This window comes from Rhea americana, unplaced genomic scaffold, assembly GCF_003343005.1.
Source record: "Rhea americana isolate MKP2758 unplaced genomic scaffold, rheAme1 scaffold_118, whole genome shotgun sequence".
NCBI classification, from domain to species: Eukaryota; Metazoa; Chordata; class Aves; order Rheiformes; family Rheidae; genus Rhea; species Rhea americana.
The window spans coordinates 2,449,285-2,466,323 of record NW_028185239.1 but is presented as its reverse complement, the minus strand read 5'-3'; the positions used below and the strand labels follow the sequence as shown (position 1 = coordinate 2,466,323).

Genomic DNA, 17,039 nt, shown 5'->3' with positions numbered 1-17,039 from the left:
ACTGTCATTTAAATGATTGGGAGATTTAGCTGCTCAATGGATGCAGCAAACCTAACATATTACCATGGTGACTATGCCATATGGTGCTATTTTATAAACAAAATAAGCATGTGTTGGAAGGACGGGATTTATAAAAGGTACAGAACATTGGCCTAAGTCTGCTTTTTTTTCCTTAAAGGAAGCAGAGCCCTAGTTGTGTGCTTATGAACTGACTGTATAAATTGAGATTTTATCATATTTACATCTTCAAAAGTGTTCTTATTATCACAGACCAAGAAGGCATTAAGACTGCAAATTTGATTTTGTTGCTTCTAAAATCAAATAGCTTTCTGCAAATATTTGTGGAAGTCCTTGTTAAACTAAACTGTGGAAGTCTAAGAGTTTTATTTATAGTTAAGTTCCTTAAATAAACAACCCCAAACCCTACTGCATGCATGCAACRACTTAAATAATGCACTTACAAACCAGTCTGTCTATATATATTAAAAAAAACAGGTTGTGTTTTTGGGGTTTTTTCCCCCGAAATAATGTTGTATGTCATTGAGCTTGCAAGTTGTTCCTGATTTTTATGAATTTGTATATATTGTCTGAAGAATTCCAAGTTTTATTTCTAATTGTAGCAGGTTGTTTGAGGAGCAAAAATGGAAGATACATTCCTCTGAGACTACTTGGGTATATTTTACTGGACTTGAAGTTATAGTGTRTCTCTCACGAATGACGCTTTTTCCTGAGAGGATAGAATCGTAGCATTTAGTGGAGACTCACTGAATGACAACAAAATGTAAAAATGGTCAGTTTTCCTATTTTTACCTAGTGGAAAAGACTTTTTTTTTTCTTGTTATAGTAACTTTTTTGGTTTCTTTCTTTTTTTCTTTTTCTTTCTTTCTTTTTTTTTTTCTTGAGGACTGTGCCACCCAAATAAATGAACATCAAGCTGTGGTAAAATATTTCAAAAAGTCTTATTTTGTAGTTACAGGTTATTTTCCCAGTGTGGCTTTCCAGGACAAGTTATTGCAAAAAAAGTCACTTTTTTCTAGATGCGTACCTTGATAGTCAGGACTTTTTGGGTCTATTTTTAAATGCTCTCTTTGTTCTGATAATAGAAAAGCACAGGATCCTTTACTTGGAAAACCATAAAACAGTATTTATCAGGAAAGATGCTTTACCTCTTGGAAAGTGCCATGTCAGATTTTATTGTATAAATTAAGAGCTCTTGATAAGAAACTTCTTTTACAACTTCATTACATTTATAAATACATGGGCCAAATTCACTTGTAGTGAAATTCTACTGAACTAAATTTTATCGAGTCTTTGACAGTAGTATTCTACCTCTAAACTAGAATCTGAAAAAAGAACAATTAGGCCTTGATTTGTCTTTCTACTTCTGTTTTCTTTGAAGAATGGTGGGTGGTTAAACTGGTACAGTTCATATATTTCCTATGATTGTTTACACTTCTGAATTTATTGTTTATTTTGTTTGTACCTCTGAGTTTTGAATTTTAAATAAATTATTTGTACATTTATTGAAAATGATAGTTTGTACTTGATCCTGACTCTTAGCTAATAGTCATTGTTTTACAATTGGAAGATTCTTTTGGAGACATKCAGTTTATAAATACAAAACAACGATGGAAGGATTAACATTTGTGACTGTACAGCTGAGGCACCTGATGGCCCATTCTTTCAGTGCTAGAGACGGTTAAGAGTAGGATACTCTAAAGTTATGCACCAATTTATTAGTGTAACACCCTGGAATTGAGATTCTTGACTGATAGCATTTTGTTTCAGGCACTGGCCCTCTTTTTCRTGTTGTTACTTCCCTGTTACGTTTAAAATAGAAGATGTGGCAGCATTCCATACAGAGCTTTGTAGAAAAAGAATTAAGGCTATGGGTTTATCAAGAGAAATAGAATTGCAAACTACATTTTTCCCTTTTCTAGTACTTACGTGTGGTCAGATACCTGCTATGTGATTAAATAAAGATTACTTAATCTTCTTTCAGATTTTACCAGACAAACCAGTTCAGTCTAGCTGCTCAGTCAGGTATAAAAATCATGTTTTACTACTACAAGACAGTCATCCCAAAGGTAAAAAACAAAAATAACTTTTTTTTGCTCAACTCTTACTTCACACAGAGATTAGCAGGGATTTTTATTCTTTGCTATGTTTTTCCACTTCATTACAACAAAGAAATTAACTGGGAATTYCAAGCAAGATTTCTACAAAAATACTGTGAAAGATGGAAATGGACAGTCACTTCTCTTCAAGATTCAAGTAATACTGTTTTCTCTGGGAGTAGAGTTAACACCTTAAAGCTGCGTTATTGAATTTAAATGTTTAAATGTGTAACAGGGAGAGTATGCTTAATGCTTAAAGTGCTCAAGCTGAAAGTCACTCTTGTCCTTGCTTTTAGATTCATGTTTGTAGTAGGATCTGACATTCAAATCTTCAGCTAGAGTTGGAAAATACACGGTTAAATATCTGTGGTGAGCAGACCCGATTATGATCAAGTGGATATAGTTACTCTGAATTTAATGGACTAAATTACTTATGCTTGCTAGAAGCTGAGTTTTCTTCTTTGTTTATGACAGTGTGGTTTGAAAAATTCCTRTTAATCCTGTATGAACTTATGACCAGATAGTAGGTATTTTTTTCCTCCCTTCACTCAGGTCTTATGGTGTGAGAACTAATTTCTCTATTGACATGGCTTTAACAGTGAAAAACASTATGTCTAACTATATTTTGCTTCAGTACATTTCAAGCCATAATACTGCATTTATGAAGGATGTGCTGTGATGCAGTGCATTCACTTTGGGTATAGGTAGAAAGAAATACTACTTTGGCCTGTGTAGGACAGCACTTAGAGATCTTAACCGATCTTGCTATATGGACTTTAACTTAACTTTATCAGTGTCAGTGAWGAAAGTCTTATTCTCTATCCATAGCTAGACACAGTTTTTGCCTATATGCAAGGTATTTTCAGTCATGACCCTGAGGATACTTTGTCACCACTTCCTGCTGGGTCTGGCAAGGTGGATGACTCCTGTAACTCTTGCAAGCAATCTCACGTGTTCCTTAGCCTAGGAGCGTCAAGACCAACAGAGTTAACATGCCACCCTGGATGACTATGCCTCATGTTCCAGCTGGACACTCCTTGAATGTTGCTAGATGTTGTTTTAGGTATAGCCTTTGTTATTTCTGGCAAAATGTGTGAATATGAGGGCTTTGACACTGCTCAAGTCTGTCCCCTTCTGCCTTGCCAAGATCATATTTTCCAGCTCTTTCTTTACATGCAAGATGACAATGACCAAGGAAAGGGCAAAAAAATGTACAGAATGTCCAAGTGAAACCAGGGTCACAGGCTTAGACTTCCACAACTCCTTGATTTGTCTGTGAAAAATGGGAAGTCCAAGTGATGTCCTGGAACAACTAAAATCTCTGTGTGTTGTGCTGAAATTCTCCTCCAAATGGATTGAAAATAATACACCATTACAAGAACCTACAGCTATTTACAGGAGAACAATTCTGATACAGTGTAAGGTTGTGGAGRATGGTAGTCTAACTGTGAGGGATGTAGCAGTCGTCCTGATGTCTTTTCTTGTCCATTTTTGTTATACTAGCTGAAGTTCTCCCTTTCCTTGAGAACATGAAGTATATTTTCTGGTATAGGAAGTGTATGGAAAATGAGCTGAGGATGTTATCTGCTTCTTGAGTGTGAAGAGACTGTGGGACCTGAGGAAAAACAGGAGATACTGAGAACCTTCTACAGACTGAACTGTCTCTTCTTCCATCACTAGTTCCTACAGCCTCTTTAGTTTGAAGTTAATGCAAATGTGTGTGCTGTCAGAGCAGAGACAGAGTATTTCAAGATCCAATCCTCAGCTGTCTTGTAGTGCTGAGTGCTTCAGGGTAGAGTTTGTTCACTTGTCTTCTCATCATTGCAGCCTGCTTTTTCCTGATTTCCACAATTTCTGCAGCAGATTGCTGTCCCTTTGGTCCTTGCTTCTCCAGCTTTACTCACATGCACTGAGTCTTAAGCATCTGAAGTAGCTATCATTTTGCTAGCAGGACATAAGGTATCTTTCTTGCTTGCTATTCAAGATTCATAGTTACCTGATGCTCTCCCTTCTTTGGTTTAGCAGTGTTGATGCTAAGTTCTGTGTATATGCTTGGGCAGCCTTTGGCTGAAATGGTTGTGGCCAAACCCCTTGTATAGTGGAGAAGGGCTGAGAAGGACTTGTGTTAGTCCCAAGGGGGAGCAAAACTGCCTGGGGCAATGGGAAGCTGTGTTTCCGCATGTTCCTGGAACAGAAAATAGGGAGTGGTTGACTGAGGGAGGATCAGCAGTAGATTTGCTGGTACAGAAGGGAAGTACAAAGGCTTTTCGGTGCCAAAAGGTAGCTTCTCTGTTGGCTTTGAATTGGAACGTAGTCGAGGTGTGGCATGTTATGTGCACCTCACCAGAGCCATTGATGTTCAAAYAAATTAAAAACAAGCAGCCTTTCCCCAGGTCACTGCACTTTGATGGATGTGATGAAATGACAGCGAGGCTGGGCTGGGGTTTAGGGCTGCATTGGGGAGCTCCTGACACAGAGGCCCTGAGCAGAGCTGGCACCGAGGAGYGCTGCTCTCCCACGGATGGCAGGATGGGGGTTTAGGGGAGCAAGGCCCCTGCATTGCTGATTTAAGACAGGCACAGAGGAGAAGTTGCCACAAAGCGCTAGGTTATCTGCAGCCCGTCACTCCGCTCTGTGTGGCAGATGAGGCTGTGCAACATTTCTGAGCCTTCTTTTATCTTCTGTGGGGGGCAGCTGTTCAAACACTTTATGGATTCTTTATACACAGGAACTTGCCACGTTAGAGATTACGAAAACACGTTAGGCTTTTTTAGTAGAACTTCATCAAGACTGCGATAATTTCCTGAGAATTTATGAAGCGGATCGGAAGAACGTTATTCCCATCTCATCCCTGAAGGATGGTAGAGTTTCCCTCTGGGGATAAAAAAAAAAAAAAAAAAAAGCACTACTTTTGTCATCAGTGCCGTGTTTTCCCTTCCAGTTCTGTTACAGAAACAGGCTGCTGCCTCGCACGTAACAAACGCATCGGCTTGTCGGTTTTCCGCTCCGACCCCCTGGGCAGCGGGCAAGGCTCCCCCGGACGGCGGTGCCGTGCGGACGGCGGGCCGCGGCGGCGACCGTTGCCGGGCGCGAGCGGGTAGCCGTTGCTGGGCGTGACGTGGGGGCGGCCGTTAGCGGGCGGGGCGGGGATGGGCGGTGCCGGGGGGGTGGTGCGATGGCCGCGGCGGTTGGTGCTGGGGGCGGGGGAAAGGCGGGCCGAGGGATAAATGGCTAGCCGCCTGCGGGCCAGGGGCGAGCGTGGCTCTGCCTGGCCTTGGGGGACGGACGGGACTCCGGCTGCGGTGAGGGGAAAGGCGGCGGGGCTTGCGGGAGGCAAGCTAGCAGGGGGCGCGGGGCCGAGGGTGGAGCCGGAGCCGCGCTGGGGAGGAGGCGGCAGAGTGGCCGGGGCCGCTGCGACGAGGCCCGGCGGCCTCGGGGGTTGGGGCTGGGGATGGCGGGCGGCAGCGGCGCGTTTTGTGCGTCGCTCGGTTTTTATCTCAGCAGCGGCTGAAGGCGCTATGTGGTGGCGCGGCCGTTATCCCGCTGSACGCGAGCCGCTGCGGCAGCCAGCGCMTGGGCGGCCCCGCGGCGTGCGCGCCGCCAGCGCCGGGGGGCTGCAGAGCTGCCGCCGGCGGTGCGTGCCGGATCGGAAGAGGAGGGTAACAAGTGGGTTTGCCTTAAAAATTAAACTGTCAGTAGCTGTACTTCCTGCTTGCTTTTCTTCCCGTCCCTGACTTGCGGGTATAAGCGCTTTAAACGTGAGGTTAGACAGTTTTTTTTCACAACATGTAGTGCAAGCAGGCGCRTTTGCCCGGGCTAAGGCTGGTGCAAGAAGCTGCAGCCAAGGCGAGCCACTGAAAAGGCTCTGTGGCGACCTCTGGATTCCCGCTTACCGGGGGCGGAGTGAGGGGTTTGATATSTCGGCTATGCAGGAGGTGAGCGTGGATTAGGAAAAAAAAAACTGTAGCAAACGTGCTGTTGTGTAACTAGAGCCACGCAGACGTCTAGCATGGACATGTTGTGCCTCTATGAACTGGTTTTGCCCCAGTAAATCACAAGAGTCAGTGGTTCGTCTGCCTTAGGGAATTGCACGCGAGGTTTTTCAAGTAGCTACACTAATACGTGCTCTTCTAATATTACTGGCTTGGAGAAATATTAGGATAGAGAGCTGACCACATTTAATGGTTTAAAAATAAAAGTCCCATAGTTGGGCATCAGAGGACTTGAAGACTTCATAAAAATGTCACCAAGCTGTTTTTCTGGTTTTAACCTTGGACAAGMTAGATAATAACTTGAAGTAAAACAAAGCTGAGAGGAATAATACTTCACTTTTGAATTTTCTGCTATGTATTGTGTACAATTTAAGTCAACATTTTTTTTTCCCTAACCCTAGATTATTATAAAACAATAAAATTAGCTTTGCAGTTAAGGAATTTTAACTGCTGCATTATTTTGTGGYACTGCAACAAACCACCTATATATCCAGTATAATGACTTTTTTTTGATGTATTGTTACCAAGGTTATTTTCTGCCTTTTATGYGGATGGCTTCAGAGAATGCTCCAAAGATAGGATAAGAATTGAAGGCTTTTTGATATGCTTATGTGCTACCATCATATGAAAAATGAACTAGACCTATTATTATTCATGGGTAATGAAACTGAAGTGTGTTAAGACCTTAGTTTTTTTTTTTTTTTTTTTAAGTAATTATGTGTTCTAGAATACATGGGTCACAAATATAGAGACTATTGAATAAAACTGTCAGTAACAGAGCTATATTCTGTCATACATGAAACTCTGTTTATGATATTTGGTGGTTATAGTTGATCCAGACAGCATTTGGAGAAAGTGATGAAAATATATGGAGGTAGTCTGACTGTATTTTCTAGGTGTACAGAGTGGCTTTATATTAATTTTCAACATCTTGGTCTTTCCAGTGATTTGAAGGGAATTCTCGGGTCAGAGAGAAAAAGAAACTTGTTTTTTCTAGAATGTATTTTTCCTGTTACTCAAATAGTTATATATGGCCCTAAGTTAGCATATTAACTAGAACTTGAAACACTAACTGATGACTGTATCTAAGTATATTAATGTTTTTTATGAATTTAATATTAATAGTTAATGCAAAACTGTTCCAGCAGAGTCACATTTTGTTGCATTCTATCATTTTAACACTTATTTTAATGAGTGTCTTGTTCTTACAATGCATATTCCTCAGTCAGAAATACAATTTCTGTAATTCTCTGCAAAACAGTTGAARTGATAATTCATGTAATCCTTATAAAGCAATTCCATGTACAGTCTATTTTGAAACTGTTCTGGTTATATTGGCAATATTTCTCAGTTTTCTRTTTCATGCACATCTTATGCCTGACTTTTATTAGCTAATTTTTTCTATTGGTGTTTAACATACCATGTCTAATCTAAGTCTAGGCAATATTCTTCATATAGTCTTAATAAATTGTATAACTTCTCAGTCAAAGTTTATCTTTTCATTTGATTATGTTGATGTACTTGATAGATGTTTGTATGACTAATGCTGCATTGAGCATATTAAGTTTGAAGAGACTGCTGTTTTCTGACTTGCTCTATCTGTTGTCTATTTCCAAGTTTAGAACTTCTCCTTCTGCAAGAATGGTATGTCTAATGCTTGCAAAAATGACTGCCTCGAAATAGTCTCTTAAAGAGGGAAGATAAAGGGTCAAACTGAAGAAGCATCAAGCAGTGAGAACAGTTTTTCAACAGTTTTCAAGTCCATGGTTTTGTAACAGATCATCTGTCAAACAACATCAAGGAAACAGTATATTTCATGAAGGTTAAGTCCGACAGAACATGACTATTCTACTTTATTAGGCAACCTTGCACGCTTCTGTAAGTTTTTTTTTTGTTTGTTTGTTTGTTTGTTTTTTCTTACTATTAGAGCTACGTAAGAATAAGTGATGTGAAAAGAATGATAGCAAATTAGAGAGGATATAGTTTAATATTAGAGGATTTCTGAAGTTTTCATTCAGTCAGTCATTCAGTGTGTCCAACTCTGGTAGACATCTCTTGGTTAACTGGTAGATGTTAGATATTTCCTTTCCTCTCTCTGGCGGAAAGCTGGAGAAAGCACCTTTTATGTCAGTTATCTGGACTTGCTTCGTACCTTAATCCTTACTAGCAACTTACTGGAATCTATAATCAGGTAAATATGGAGATGCCCAACACTACTAGCTCTTGTTAAAACTCTTGGGTTTGTGATGTCAGGATGGTGATAGTGTGATTCAGCTAAAGGATAAATGGCATGTTTTTWCACAGTTGTAATAAAGGAGTCTTGTACACTTTTGCTTTTTTTTTATATTAAATATGGGTGTGACTGGCTTTATAATAAGCTTCTGCCACGATCTACCCAAGAAAATTAAGGAATGTAACTGATTGTACTTAATGCCAAAACAKCTATTTCAACTGAACAAGTTTATTGTATCATTTTTACTACARTGCAAAGTTCAGAGGTTAATACTTTCAATGTTAAAGTCAACTTTTTCTAATATGTTTTGGGGACTTCATATAATCTTTGAAAATGCATTTGCAGGTATGAAGTGGAAGTCAAATGAACTCTGTTGTGTGCTACAGAGACACAATGACATTCATGTTTGTGGTGAATGGAAATCATGGCAACATCTAACATGGGAGGGAAAGACATGAGTGGACAATGTGGCAGGACTCAGTCAGATTGCAAATTTTCTGCCTGCTTCTGGCAGTACTGGCTATTGTGGTGCTGGTCCATAACTTTCTTCAGTTAGAGGTATGTGAAGCTTGTTTCTTCCTCAAGTGGGCTTAAGCAATATTATTCCTTAAGTGTAAGGATAGGACTGTGATCAACAGTTTTTATCTACAACGTGGAATCACAGAAAAACTCAGGCTGGAAGGGATGTCTGTAAGTCCAACACCCTCGAAAAGCAAACTTCAAAGTTGGCTTGGGTTACTCAGGGTCTTCAACAGCTGAGTTTTGACAGTCTCTGAGGGTGGTAGATTCCACAACCTCTGGGCAACTGACTGCACTACCCTCGTAGGGGATGATATTTTTCTCATGTGCAGTTGGAAATTCCCTTGGTGAGATTTCTGGTTATTGCCTCTTGTCCTTTTCCGGCATACTTCTGTGAAAAGTCTAGTTCCAGTCTCTCTATTGTGAAAGACTGCAATTGAATCCTCTCTCAGCATCTCCAGGCTAAACCAGTCTGGTTGCCTTAGTATCTTATGTGATGTAATCCAGCCCCCAAATCACTGTAGTGGTCCTCAGCTGGTCTCTCTGATTTGACTCTCTAGTACTAGTTGGCCCAAATCCAGACACGGTGTTTTAGATGCAGCCTTACAAGTGTGGAGTAGAGGGGAGTTATCATTTCAATCTATTTACTGGTTATGCTGTTTTTAATTTTTTGCCGTAAGGGCTATGCTGCTGACACGTTTGATTTGCTCTCCACCAGAATCCCTAGGTCCTGCTCTGCAGAGCTGTTAGCTGTCTAGCTGGTCTGCGGCCTGGACTGGTGTGTGTGTGTGTGTGTGTGTGTGTGTGTGTTGTTGTTTTCCCCTCTACTCTGTCTGACTTGCATGCTTATTCATTTTGCTTATTAATTTAATGCAGAAGTGGTTTCAAATGTAGTATATTAGTCAATATACCTTTAAATAACTTTTTTTTTTTTAATTTAACTTACCATGTCAAACTGAAATAAGATTGTGTGCTGTCAAGCCTTGCTRTGGCGTTGTGCCAGCTCTCCTGGATTTGATTGATTTAATAGAAGCTTACTGTATTTTTAATGMAGAGCTGTTTCCCTCCCTTTTAGGCAGTATCTAAAAGGTACACTGCTTATTTTCTTATAAATCTCATTTGGGGCTTGTATGTACATGTTGTTTTATTATTTTTAGTTAGCTATTATCTGCCTGTTCCAAGAAGAACTTATGCAAATTGTACTAAGGTGACTTTTACCAAGACTTCCTATTTATTTATTTTTGTCTCTCTTTTTAAAGCTTTTAAAGTTAGCAGAGAAATACAAGTAAAATAGTGGTTTGGCATGCTTTTCTGTTAACATACTATCTCTTCCCATCACTGTTTTTTTTGCGATAACATTCACAAGTTGCAGCCAGTATATTCAGTTCAGCCTTGAGTAGATATGTGGCAGGGATAGCTGGTATGTTAAATTGTCCCTTAACATGTACTCATATTATCAAACTTCTAACTCCTAACTGGTTTGCAAACTATCTATGGAGTACTTGCTGCACTCTAACAGATCAGTTTGGAATCTGCTGTCCTATGACATCAAATATTGGAAGGGATCATACAGACTTGCACAGAATGCTTGAGGTTGGAAGGGACTTTTGGAGGTTACCTMCATCCAACCCTTGTGCTCAAAGCAGAGTCAGSTAGAGCAAGTGTGTGCCAGAGCCCAGYTCTGATATGGCCCAGCTGTATAATTTTGGTTCAGACTTCTAAGAAGATTGCTAAGTGGTGAGAAAGAGCTATGGAAAAAGTCCGTAAAAAGATAAGTAAAAATCAGACTGGTGTAGGASTGTTGAGAGCAGATTGTCAGTAGCTCAAGGATTCAAAAAGGAAAATGCTAGCCTGAAAAAGGACAAAATCCTAAAAGTTCTGTAAAACTTCATGTTGTCATACACCATAACATGCAACTGTAACCCCTCTTGCTGTGTTGTTTTTTTTCTGAATGGGCCTGCTCTGATATGGGTCTCTGTCTTGGTGTAGCTTTCTAGGCAGTTTAGTATAGATTTTTGGCTGATTTTCAGAGTCACAGCCAGAAGACGTTTTAGAAGACTTTCACAGAATAACAATAATCAAATCCATTGAGGCTCTAGAAGAAGTCTTATTGTTGGTTATTGTTGAAAATGTGTTGTAAACACATCAAACACTCCTCTGATCACCAAATCCTCTAGTCCAAGTTCTCTTTAGCTGGCTATCTTTTTAAATCAAGCTAACCACAAAAAAAAAAAAAATTACAGACTGTTTATTGTGTAACTTACTTTTTAGTATGGAGTCACTTTTGGAGTCTCCTTCACTGGAGATATTCAAAACCTGCCTGGTTGCGATCCTGATGCCCTWCTCCTGCTTGAGCAGGGGGGTTGGACTAGATGTCCCTTCCAAYTTCAAAAATTCTGCAGTTCTGTGACCTCACCCTTGAGGTCCAAGGCTAGCCACTGCCTTACAGTACCAGAAGAAATGCCATTTTTCTTGTGGATGGAATAGCACAGATAAAAATGTTTAATTACTTTCTACAAAGTATCAGATTGTTGCTATGAGTTAATGTTGTGATTTTAGGATACAAGAGTTTGTGTATGTCTTTGGAGCAGTAGAACCACTTCAGGACTGACTGTGAGCATCCTTTGATTTAAATGCACTTTGAAAAGGGTTTGTGGGGAGAGGGAAGTCTATTGCAAGGATGAAAGAAGAATGATATATGTGAAATTAAACAACTGAAACTGAACAAAAGAACAAGATAACAAAGCTTTGTTTTTTTCACTGTTGCTATTAAATTGCAGGTGCCTGCAAAGGATAATGTTCCATCAATGATCTGAATAAGATGATGCCATTAGTCTGTCGAGTGATGGCTTGCTAGATTGTTTTTGATATTTAGAATAACTTAGGACCCTCTTAGTGCTGTGAGACAGACAGTAAAAACAGTGAATTGATTTCATATCTGTTTTAGGCAATAAATTGGGATAAAGTACCTAGAGTGTAAAATTACTGAAAATAAGATGGCTGACCTTCAGTAATTGATGTTTACCCAGTTTCATGTATTGTCTACTACACAAATTAAGAATCACCATTGGGGGAACCTGAGTTTTTTTTTCCCCACATCTGTCATCTGGATATGTGCTGTGCTCTAATATTCCAGTGACATATACATGTTTACAGCAATTGTTCTAAATATACTAGCCCACGGTAAGAGTTATACCTGATGGAGGATGTTGTACTTTGATATAGATGGAATTCTACCTTTGCAGAGATAATTGAAATATTCAGCACTTTCTGTTTATCAGCCACCTACTTTTTTCCATTTGACTCAGCATGGGTCTTCCTTGCATGTCTAACCCAAATTCGCTGTGGTCCTAGAAAATCTTTATTGTATGACTGTCTATGTGAGATTACATGTTACATCTTATTTTTGTGTAGTTGGCAGTGAATATGCAGCTAAAACCAGCATAACTGAGCTGAAGTTTTCATTAGACCTCCTGAAAATACATCTTCCTTTTCTCCTGCTCATTCCATGTCTCATGCACTGGTAACAGCTTGTTGACTTGTTYATGCTTTGTTGACCTGTACTCCATTCTGCCCAGCCTACTTTGCTCAACGAACATCCATTAAACTACTTTTTGATCACATTTGGGTTCTAGTTAGCTGTTGAATGCAGCAAATAAACAAATATTAGGTGTTACACTCAAACTAAGACATTTTGAATGGAATATATGTGGAAATAAATAAAGCAGGGCAAGTGTTAGGCAGTATAGAACTTGTAGGAAAAACTAAAAGAACACTTACCATAAGATAAAGGAAGTAGGCTCTAATGATGAGAAATGCTATTTATCTGCCCTACTGTAAGAAATTTGACTTTATTTTTGCTGCTGACCAGAGTCGACAGCACGTACTTCTGTGTGGAAGGCTTCTGAATGCGCTTCATATGACTTCCTAACATAAAGAAGCAAGAGAGATTTCCAAATGCCAGCTACAGATGGGATAGAGAATGGAGTGGTGTACTAATCTGCCCCAGAGCAAGCCATGTACATTTTAGGGATGGGACAGCTTGAGCACTTGTTTAAAGATGATCCTGGGAAGCACCTCAGAAAAGAAGACACTTGGGAAAGCTTTTTTGCCCTATTCATGGACCTTTTGGTCTTATAATTTACTCTGAAGCTTTTGCTGCTTTAACTGGAAAAGAGAATCTCTGTAATATTTTCTCCTGTGAATGGCATGCATAATGTAGCTTACTTTTACAGGTTAGTTTATAATGCTGCAGTAAGTTGGTTTTGTTTGGGCTTGAAAGAAGGAAGTGAAGGTGAACAAGCATGTTGTAAGAAGAATTTTCCTTCAGGTTGTTGAAGAAGCTTTGGTCTTACCTTCATAGAGATTTTTTTCTCATGAAGACTGATGTAGGTAATACTTGTGGTGTGGTCTATTCTGCATAATGAAGCATAACCTGGGGATGTTGGAGCTGAAGTGGCAATGCTAGTCTGGGACTTCAGCTGCATGCAAGTTAAGAGTCTTTTTAGCACGGCACTAGGCCTACACTGTGCAGGGGGACTGCTTTAGAGACCCTGAACTATATTCTCTGCTCTGTTCTGTGAACAATGGTTCACTGGCTTAATGTTGTTGTCTGCACCTTTTTCCATCGAAAGATACAGATATGACCTTGGAGAGACTTCACAGAGGCTAGCTAGCTCATGAACAACAGCCTGTAAATCTTTGATGGAAAGGCTAACTTAAACCCCAAGGAAATTTAGAGAATGTTTAAATAGTGATAGGTCTGTTGTAAGGTTGTCTTAAATAGCTGTGTCTCTTGTTTGTTTAGAAAGTATTTCAATGGATGGAAAAAAATGCTAACTGTTGAAAAATCAATAAAGCCCTGAGAGGAGCAACGTTTTCCTCTTGACAGCTGACTCTGAATGCGAGAATTGCACAAATGCACATTTTTCTCCCACCCCCACAGGAAAATGGTTAAATATTTTTTTGCTGACTCATGCATAATTGACAGCCTATTGGGTGCATTAAAAATATATAGTTCATGGTTTAAAAAGCTTTCCATGCAGTGCCCATCTGATAAACAAATATTATCTGTGGTATTTATATGCATGCACTATTGAAAGGAAGAGGTTGTGAAGACTGTGCTGAAAATTTTGTATCCGGAAATAGGCATGTGGCTTAATTTGAGAACAAATGGAGGCAAGATTTGAGGGTTGAAACATGCCAGTGTTTCACTCCCAGCTTTACCTGAAAYTTACTGGATGAATGGAAGTAGTGTAGAGTCATACATCTGTGTTTTTGCTTGCTGTGATGGAAAATGGAAATACTTAGGAATTACTTCAATAGACTTCAGGGAAAATCTGTAAGTCTTAAGTGGAAATGTAAAATAGAGGCAGAAGATTCTAATATAATAAAATTTTGTGTACCTGTGAACACACCAACTTAAATTTTACAGTTAAAATGTAACTTGTTGCATTTTATAGTTTACATGGATATCAGACAAAGTAAGAGGATTATCACCACATTGGCATGTTGAATGTATATGCAGAATCTTCTCTTAAGCAAATAAAAACTGACTTATGTAACAGGCTTCAAAAGCCTGTGAGTTATTAATACTTTATTAGATTCACCCTTTTCCTAGAAAAATATTTTGAATCTGTGCTGTTCAAATGATTTATTATTTAAATTTGCCAGTGTATTAATCAGAAGGGGGAAAACTACTTAATACATACATGTATGCTATGTGGCATTAAATATGGACTAAGTAAAGTTAAAACGATCAATGAAGTTTTAATGTGAGCACTGAGAATTTTAGTACATTACTCAACAATAAATTATAAAGACAGTGAACAGAAAACACTAGGTTATACATAAAATTAAACTTAATCCCAAATACTGTATTTTCTTGCAATTTCTCAAATCTAATGTAATCTCTGATGCCTTATGAATGATATGTTGTATAAATTAATCTTTGCTTGGAAAAAAAACTAATGTAGTTTGCTTCTATATGAAATGTGAGCATAGATAACTTACGTTATATACAGCTGATAATTAAGTGCTCATTATCTGATGACTTTGTGTATTTGAGGTGTAAGGTTGAGTGTGCTGATTAGAAATTTCAGCTAACTTTAGAATCTTAGTGACTGTGTCAAGTCTTACTTTTTTCTTAATGCCAACCCACACAACTTTGTGAAATCAGAAAGAGGAGGGTATCTATTTTTGTATCAAAATGGTTTGGGACACTGTTCTCTGAAGTCACAGCAAAAATATCCTTCTCTTAGCCTAATGTAGTATAACTTACACATTTTTAAATGCTTCTGTGCACTGGGGAATACTGCTTTGCCTGTGTTCCATGTAGCTCTAGAAGTGGATGTGTACAGGCTTAATTTCCTCCATTCCTCCCTTTTTTAGCCTGTATAGTCCTAACTTGTCCTACATTATTTTACTTGCCCTCCAGATCATCAATGTATTGTATGGAAAAATGTGCTCTCTCTCCCCCCACCCCCTTCTTTCAATCTGTACTTGACAAGGAAGCCCACACTTCAGCTAGTTAGTAAGAAGCAATGTGAAGGTGACAGATGACCACAGCTGCTACATGCAGCAAGCCTTCCTAGAAGGATGTGTGAAGGCTGCATCAGATTTGTCCACAGTTTAGTGTCTTAAAGGAACCCTGTTTATTTGTATGGCATTGGGGAGATATTTGGCCTTATTGTGCTTTAAGACGGAAGTGTTACTGTAGTAAGGAAGTTAAGTGTTAATTATCCTTTACTGTTTAATCATAGGACCTTGYTGACATTTTCACATTAGTGACATTTACAGAATACACTAGTGTCCAAAATATTACCACAGAAAATATTTGGCCTGCTTTTAGAAAAAGTGTCTTTTCCACAGAAGGATAAAATGGCCTTTGCGTAACCACCAATTGCATATCTGTTTTCGTAGAAAACCATGGTCAAGGTAATGAATTTGTGTTCAAGTCTATGTAAAGCAAAACACAGTCCTTAAGATCATTTCCTGTTATTCATAATGTTTCATATAATAGCATGGTTTCAGAAGTTTTTTTTTTTTKTKTTWTATWTTTTTTTCCCCTTCCTAGCACCTAGATGACATCACAGTTTCAGGGTCAAATTGGATAACAGAAAACAATGACCAGCATACTCTGTCACAGACAACTAAAGTTGCCAGGAAGCATTACTGTGGTTATGAGCGGCAGACTTTGTCCAAGAGAGAACAAGCAGAAGAGGAATCGTTGCTTGCTGCTATACAGTGGCCAAAACCTCCTGATGGCAAAATCACTTTTGTACGAAGCACTGATCCTGCACATAGTGATTTTGTGATTGTGAAACCCAGTGCACTCTTCAAGGTGGGTGATCAATTAGAAGTGCTGGTCCGGATGAAGGATTTCCAAGGAAAACCCAAGCAGTATGGTGGAGACTATCTACAAGCACGAATTCACTCTCCTCTGCTGAAAGCTGGAGCAGTGGGAAGGGTTGTAGATTGCCATAATGGCTTTTACAAGGTCTTTTTTACTTTGCTTTGGCCGGGAGAGGTCAAAGTATCTGTGTCGCTTGTCCACCCAAGTGAAGCAATCCAAGTCCTCCTGCGCTTACGAGAAGAAMGGCCAGACAGAGTCTATTTTAAAAGCTCATTTAAGTCTGGGAGGTTTTTGGAAACCACYGAGTGCAATGTGTGTTTGCCTGGAGATCTCCCAGTCTGTAACTTCACAGATCTCTATACGGGTGAGCCGTGGTTCTGTTACAAGCCACGGAAACTGTCATGTGCCAGTCGAATCAGCCATGCCAAGGGTGGATATCAAAAAGGTCTTCTGACACAAGAGGAAAGTCTGTTTTTCCAGAGGTATGTCTGTTGTTATTTTTTAGAAAGGATATATTACTTGACTGAGCGYATATAAATTCAATCAGACTTAAGGTTATTGGTGAAATGTGATAAATTGTCAGCCTTAGAGGAGGTGTAATCTAATTCTGTCTAGCTGTTCATTTTATCTAGTTGTTTGATATGAGTTGTGAAATATTCCCTTTCCCTCCATGCAGCTGTGCAAGAGCAGAGTGTTCTTAAAGAAACTTGACTGTAGTTCTGTCCCTAGGCTTTGAATTCAGCCCTGGGTGCACCTGCTTAATTTCATAAGAGCATGCTGTCTAAATCTGGTGGTGGTTTTAGGGACTGTTTCTTTTTTCTTTT

General features: G+C 39.3%; 1 protein-coding gene across 3 annotated transcripts in view; it reads left to right on the top strand.

Annotated features, from left to right (window-relative positions):
* The first annotated feature begins 5,334 nt into the window (after positions 1–5,334).
* The window catches only part of NXPE3 (neurexophilin and PC-esterase domain family member 3), a 21,279-nt gene continuing 9,574 nt past the window's right edge, over positions 5,335–17,039 (top strand). For 2 of the 3 annotated variants that reach the window (XR_014897610.1, XM_085319300.1), the window contains exons 1-4: positions 5,335–5,419; positions 7,732–7,987; positions 8,688–8,900; positions 15,937–16,697. Coding sequence is in view for 2 of the 3 variants with exons in the window: in XM_085319300.1 (XP_085175426.1) it covers positions 8,808–8,900; positions 15,937–16,697 (854 nt within the window). In the remaining variant the exon portion in view is untranslated. Of the gene's footprint in view, positions 5,420–7,730; positions 7,988–8,687; positions 8,901–15,936; positions 16,698–17,039 lie in introns of those variants that run through there. The other variant, XM_085319312.1, reaches the window with a different exon arrangement.